Source organism: Gekko japonicus, unplaced genomic scaffold (genome assembly GCF_001447785.1).
Source record: "Gekko japonicus isolate JY-2015 unplaced genomic scaffold, Gekko_japonicus_V1.1 scaffold807, whole genome shotgun sequence".
NCBI classification, from domain to species: domain Eukaryota; kingdom Metazoa; phylum Chordata; class Lepidosauria; order Squamata; family Gekkonidae; genus Gekko; species Gekko japonicus.
The window spans coordinates 136706-143390 of NW_015175379.1; the positions used below are offsets into that span (position 1 = coordinate 136706).

General features: G+C 50.6%; 1 protein-coding gene across 4 annotated transcripts in view; it reads right to left on the reverse strand.

Annotated features, from left to right (window-relative positions):
* TNC (tenascin C) overlaps nt 1-6685 on the reverse strand; it is a 134655-nt gene that overhangs the window by 19810 nt on the left and 108160 nt on the right. For all 4 annotated transcript variants that reach the window (XM_015425572.1, XM_015425571.1, XM_015425570.1 and 1 more), the window contains 2 exons: nt 4606-4736; nt 2822-2954 (listed from right to left, as the gene is read on the reverse strand). In XM_015425572.1, the coding sequence (XP_015281058.1) occupies nt 2822-2954; nt 4606-4736 (264 nt within the window). The remainder of the gene's footprint in view (nt 1-2821; nt 2955-4605; nt 4737-6685) is intronic.

Sequence of the window (6685 nt, forward strand, 5' to 3'; positions counted from 1 at the left end):
ATGTTGCCCTCTACAGAATCCACCCCCCAAACCTCCAGGTATTTCCCTCCTTAGAGCTGGCAACCCTACATTCCCCTCAGTGCCTGTTGGTAGGCAACTAAGCTTGGTCCTGTCACCTACTTTGGCCTTTGGGAGAAAACACATTGGGGCCAGTCCTGATAGGGTTGCCAACTCCAGATGGGAAATTCCTGGAGATTTGAGGGATGGAGCCTGAAGAGGGTGAGGTTTGAGGAGGGGTGGGACCTCAGACAGGTACACTGCCATAGACTCCACCCTCCAAACCAGTCAGTCCCACATAGGGAACCATTGTTGCCAATCTCCAGGTGAGGGCTGGAGAGCACTCAGAATTACAACTGCTCTGCAGAAGGGAGGGCAGAAGTCAGCTGAAGTCAAAGGGGCAGATAATGGTAGGTTGATGGTTAGCTGGGAAGGAGATGGGGTTGCCAACTACATGCTGACAAATTCCTGGGGATTTGAGGGATGGAGCCTGGAGAGGGTGGGGTTTGCAGAGGGGTGGGACCTCAGACAGGTAGAATGCCATAGACTACACCCTCCAAACCAGTCACTTTGTCCTGGGTAACAATTGCTGCCTTGAGTTAGTACTCAGCTGCACTCTTATGGTTACCAGCCTCCAGGTGGAGCCTTGAGTGGTCCCAAAATAACAACCATTCTGCAGACTACAGAGATCAGATCCCTTGGAGCAAAAGGCAGCTTCACTGGGTGGACTCTGTTGCATCACGTCCTTGCAGGGCTTCCTCCCCTTCCTAAACTTCCTCCTCCTCCGACACTGCCTCCAAATTCCCAAGAATTTTCTAAGCCAGAGTTGGCAACCTTGTCCAGCACTCAGGATACCATCCCCTCTGGAGCCTGCTCACTCCTCACGAAGCTGTTTATCCTCACAACAACCTTATGAGGTAGATTAGGCTGAGAGCAAGTAACTGGCCCAACGCCACCTGGGAAGTTCACCGATTAATGGGAATTTGGATGTGGGACTCCCTGTATGTAGCCCGAACCGTCCAGCCATTACGCTGCTTGTGCTCTCAACACACGTTTGCTGGTTCTGTTCCTTTATTGTTCTGGAATTTCTTTGTGCAGCGTTCCATTCCATCCTTCTCAATTCCAGTTTATAAATAGGAACTAGCAGTAAAGCCCGTTGTGAAAGCAATACAACGGGATCTAGAAAGAGGCTCTGGGGGAGTACTCTGACTTTGGGCAAACAGTGTCAATTTGCTGTGGTGACCTCAGCAGGGTATAATGACAGAGTCCACTGTTTTCTCCAGAGGAACTGCTACCTGAAGAGCAGTTGTAATTGTGAGTGATCTGTAGCCCTCACCTGGGTCTGCTCAGGCCACTGTGGTGAGAGAATAGTGGAGGGAGAGATTTTTGGGGAATGGGGTGAAATTTCCAAATGGTTTCCCCCTAGGCTTGCCATTCCCTGGGGAGGGGGGGGCAGGAGTCAGGGCCAGCTTGCTCACTAGGCGAACTAGGTGTTTGCCTAGAGCGTGCTGGCCCTTATGGGCGCCAAACTGCACCCATCCCCCCGCCAAAAGCCCCCCCCCCCGCCTGGCTGCTTTCAGCTGCCACATCTTGGCCTGGCAGTGAACATAAGAACATAAGAGATGCCAATGTTGGATCAGGCCAAAGGCCCAGCCAGTCCAACACTCTGTATCCCACAGTGGCCAGAAATACCAGTGCCATCAGGAGGTCCACCAGTGGGGCCAGGACATTAGAAGCCCTCCCACTGTTGACCCCCCCCCCAGCACCAAGAATACAGAGCATCACTTGCCCCAGAGTCCCTATCTATACCTTGTGGCTAATAGCCACTGATGGACCTGTGCTCCTGGATGGCACAGGGAGCCCGTGGCGCGCTCGGGTCGGCCGGAGGGGGCGGGCAAGAGACAACGGAGCGTGGCACAGTCTCACCAGGGGAGATCCGCCACCAGAGGCTGCTCAGCCACGCCAGGGACACTACGACCCCCCCTCCCCTCCTGCCTGTCCTGCCGGTCTGCACTGCGCTGCGCTCTGGCTTCCTCGCCCGTCCGCCCATCTGTCTGCCTCTAGCTCAGCCGCCCAGCGGTGCCTGTCAATCAAGCGCTCGTCCTCCCTGCGCCCTATTGTCAGCCCAGGGAGGGAAGGAGGCTATTTTAAGGCCGCGGGGTGTGGGTTGGCTGCCGTTGGAAGCCGGCCAGGCCCGGGCTGGGTGCGCTCCAGATTGAGGCTGTGCAGCGGCGGCAGCTGGGGGCGGGGGGTGGTTGCCTCTAAAGAGAATTTTTTTGGGGGGGAGGAATCCCTTCCCCGCCTCCTGCTGTGCCCTCCGCCCTCCCTCCCTGCCTTTCTCCCAGTCCGGAGTGTCATCATGGAACTTCTTTGCAGGCGCACGGAGAGTCACACGGCGGCGGGGGGGGGAGAGACACAAGGTGAGGGGGGTGCCAAAAGGCAGCCTTGCCTGGGGAGGGCGCTAGTTTTGCCTAGGGCGCCGAGAAACCTTGGGCTGGCCCTGGCAGGAGTTTGCCCGCTTTTAGGGCCCCCAATCCGCCGACCCAGATCCGGCTGGTGGGGGGAACACAGCCCCCAAAGTGACGGGATTGCACCAATGTGCCCGGCGGGATGACATCACCTGGGGGGCACAATGTGCCAGGCACAATGTGCCGGGCACATTGCTGGGGGGACACTCTAGCACTCGGCCAACAAACTGTATGGTACCAGAGAAGAACCCAGATGGGAAGCCTCATCCCCCCACCCGCTAGCAAAAGGTAGGGATCTGGCAACCCTATTTCCCCCTCCCACAATTCCCTGCAGGCCTTCCGCTTGTATATCGTACTTGTGGTGAAAACGGTCTGGATTATCTTGCTCTTCAGGCTCCGGTTGAGCGCTTGCAATTTCACTGTGTATTGGGTGGATGGACTGAGATCCGACAAGCTGTAGGAAGTTGATTCAGGTCCCAGTATGACTTCCTGACAGGAGAATCAATAATGGAGGACTGCTTTTTGTCAAAGAACCACACAGAGAGAAAAAAACTCGTACATTTTTTAACACATTCTGATGCCCTTCGATGAATCATTCATGCAACTTTAAGAAAACAGTTTCAATGATTGATGAGGTCATTGCTGTTCCCGTTGGATCCTTCCCACACTAGCTCTCATCAGAAATATGAGAGGGGACCTCTGGCAATGAATGTTTCATGTGGTAATGTTCTAGGGGTGCTGCTTAAGAGGCAGGCTGGGCAGGAGTTAATATAGCCCATACATGCGCTAATTGCAGCTGTGGGCCTGAAGCACATCAAATATTGAGCACAGTATTTTCTTCCACCATTGTGGCATCCTTAGGAGTATGACTGGAGTAAATGTAGAGTCAGCCTGCTTCAGAAAGAAATAATTTCACTACTTAGAAGGCCATAGAAAATAGCAGTTAAGGCCTTCCCATTTGGCTTGATGGTTTGTCTGCAAGATGGCAACACCCCTCCCCCCTTTTTTAATGTCCAGGTTTTAAAGTCTGCATTAACGTTTAATAGGTTTGCTGTTAACCACCTTAAGTCCTGGGATTGGAAGTTTGGAGAAGGAAGGAAGGAAGGAAGGAAGGAAGGAAGGAAGGAAGGAAGGAAGGAAGGAAGGAAGGAAGAAAAGAAAGAAAGAGAAAGAAAGAAAGAAAGAAAGAAAGAAAGAAAGAAAGAAAGAAAGAAAGAAAGAAAGAAAGAAAGAAAGAAAGAAAGAAAGAAAGAAATTGTTTGGTTCAGACATAAGGGCAAAACATGTTATTTATTTGATAAAAACAGAAATACCCTGAACATTTTTTTGTATTTTTCATATGTGCATGTGTATCTGTGTGTGCGCGCACGTGTTTGTGTGCACCTGGAAGTCATTGTGACCTCTTGACCTCTGGTGACTAACCCTTACTGGGGGCCTGGAGGATATTCAGAGAGGTGGCTGAATAAAGCCTGCCCCCGCCTCCTGCCTCTGGTATTCCAAGGAGGTCTCCCATCCAAGGACTTGCCAGAGTCAACCCTGCTTAGCTTCTAAGATCTGATGCGATTGGGCTTGCCTGGGCTATCCAGGTCAGGGCACCCTGCACTTTCAACCAAACCAAAATTCCCAAGGTAGAATACAATTCATTAAACCCATCTTTAAAAAAATAAATAAAAATCAACAGCAATAACGGGACATAGGGTTAGAAGAGGGCTGAATCCAGTGTGTGTAGGCAGTTCACATTTTCAATGTTGAGGGCATACAAATGTGCCTTTTTTGTTTTCATGTGCTGTTCTTGTGAGTCTTTTGGTTTCACCCAGTTTTTCACTGCTGGCATTCTTAATTTGTTTCTTTTATGGCATTTGTATACCATCTTCATACCATTTATATGTTATTTGCCAATTATATGCAACAGGCCCAAAAATAACGTTCAGTTTGCAAAACCTAAACAAAAATATCGTTCAATTTGAAAATATTTAATAGGAAAAAGGGGGGGGAAAGGAGGAAAAGAAATGAAAAAAGAAGCAAAAAAGTAGTATGGGTTTTGAGCTGAACAAGTAGTACTATGAAATTCAGAAGTGTCCCTAAATTCATCCTCCGCATGACAGATGTTGCATACTACTATATGACCAAGACTGCTTACCTTGACTTTGCCATCAATGGATTCATAGATGAGAAGGTACCCAGTAACAGAAGCACGTGGAGGCCTCCAGGTCAGTAAGGCTGTTTCAAACTGGATCTCAGTGGCAGTAAGATCCTTTGGAGCATCAAGGCCTAGCAAAAAAAACAGCAAGTTGTGGGTGCATAAACCAGAGGGGATGTAGCCAAATGAGTTCAAGTTGCCATATGTTTAGAATAAAATCTATGGTTGTCTTTAAATGCCTAGCTGGTTTTCGCTTTAGAATAGTTAGATGAAGGTAGAAAACTGTCTTAGATTGAGGGCTTTTCTGCATTCTCAGTTTCTTCACCAATACATTCCCAATTTTTTGGGTTCCCCCCCGTTTCATGTGCGTTTTGCTCCCTCTAGTGGTCAATTATTTCTAAACCCGGCAGTTTAGATCTGCAGTTGTAAATGTTTTAGGCATATTTTATGTTTTAATTCTGGAATTTTGCCTGTAATTTATGAATTGTACTGGAATTTTATTGTGCTGTACGCCGCCCTGAGCCCTGTTTTTTTTCAGGGGAGGGTGGCCTAAAAGTCGAATTTAATAAATAACAAGAAGGGAGACCCGCGATACTCGCGGGTGGGGGACTGCACGGCGAGGTTGGGGCTCAACCGGGCAGCCCCGTAGCGGCGGCGGCAGCGGTGACGGGGGAGGAGATACTGCTTGGCGAGGTCAGGGCTGAACTGGGGAGGCCGGTGGCGTCCCCCCTCCCTGTCGGCGGAGGGAGACCCAGCGGGCGAGCGCGGCGTGGCCCTCCCCCTCCCCCTCGGCCTAGTCAGGGGCAGCGGCGGCTCTTCCTCCGGGAATGGATTGCGCACTCGCAGCCTCAGGCCCCCCCACACCTTTCCCGCCTGCCGGCCATATCAGGATGCTGAAGGGCCGGGGACGCTGCGGCCCGGGCGGGGGAGGCAACACGACAGAGGAGAGGAAGCCGGCGAAGAGGTGTGAGACCCCGCAGAAAGGGAAGGTGGGCTGGGGGCGAGGGAAAGAACGCGCCGCCCCTCCTGCTGGCCGTAAACTCCAACCCCCGTTCCAAGAGCGTTCGGCGCGCAGGCGCAGGGGACGCTCTTTATTATTTTGGCAAATTTAAGGACCCTCAGGAAATTTTTTAAACTTTTAAGATTTTTGTGCACCCCTGGGGACTGCCCCAAGAGTGCACAAACCTCCCCCTGCCCCCCAGGTGGCCCCGGAGCGCGGATTTAGCGATCCGCACTCACGGGGCCACTTGACTATTAGATATACTGGAAATAAACCGGTGTAATATCAAATCAACCACTTGAGGGAGCAAAATGTGTGGAGGAACAGAAAAAAATCTCCAAAGAAACAGAAATTTACAAGCAAGGAAAATGCAAATACAGGAAAGCCCTGAATCAGACCATTGGTCCATCTAGCTCAGTATAATGCATCAGGTACTGACCACAGCTCTCTGAAGTCTTTTCCAGCCCCTGCTACTTTAACTGGAGATGAAATATTGAATGTTGGACTTCCTATATGCAAAGTATGTGCTGTACAAGAGCACTTCTCCAATGGAATCTTTGGAGGGCAATCTTAAGTCAGACTACTGGTCCATCAAGCTCACTAGCATCTTCTCTGATCTGAACAGCTCTCCATGGTCTTAGGAAGAGCATCTCTCCCACCTCCTATTACCTGAGATCCTTTATCTGGAGATGTCAGGCCTGGGGCCTGCTGCATGCAAAGCGCATGTTTTCCATCTCTGGTTAAATGTCCTCCACCACACAACTGTTTTACTTCTTGTCTGCTCACATGCTATAACCTCTCTCCTGAAATATAAGCCCAGCCCCCCCCCAGGAGAAGAAAGAAGGCCTTCAAAAAGCTCTCAACTTATGTGACATAGGATTGTTTGGTGGACATGAAGCGGGAACTTCTCAGACATAGCCCCACCAACTTTGCAATTGATCACCCAGAGTGTTCCACCTGCATGAAGAACAGGCTGGCATGTAGAACTCTGCAGTCTTCTTAGAAACTATGAACTATGAACCATGCCTTCTCCTCTTGGACAGACCTATGCCCACTTCTGGGGGTCCTGATTCTGTGTAA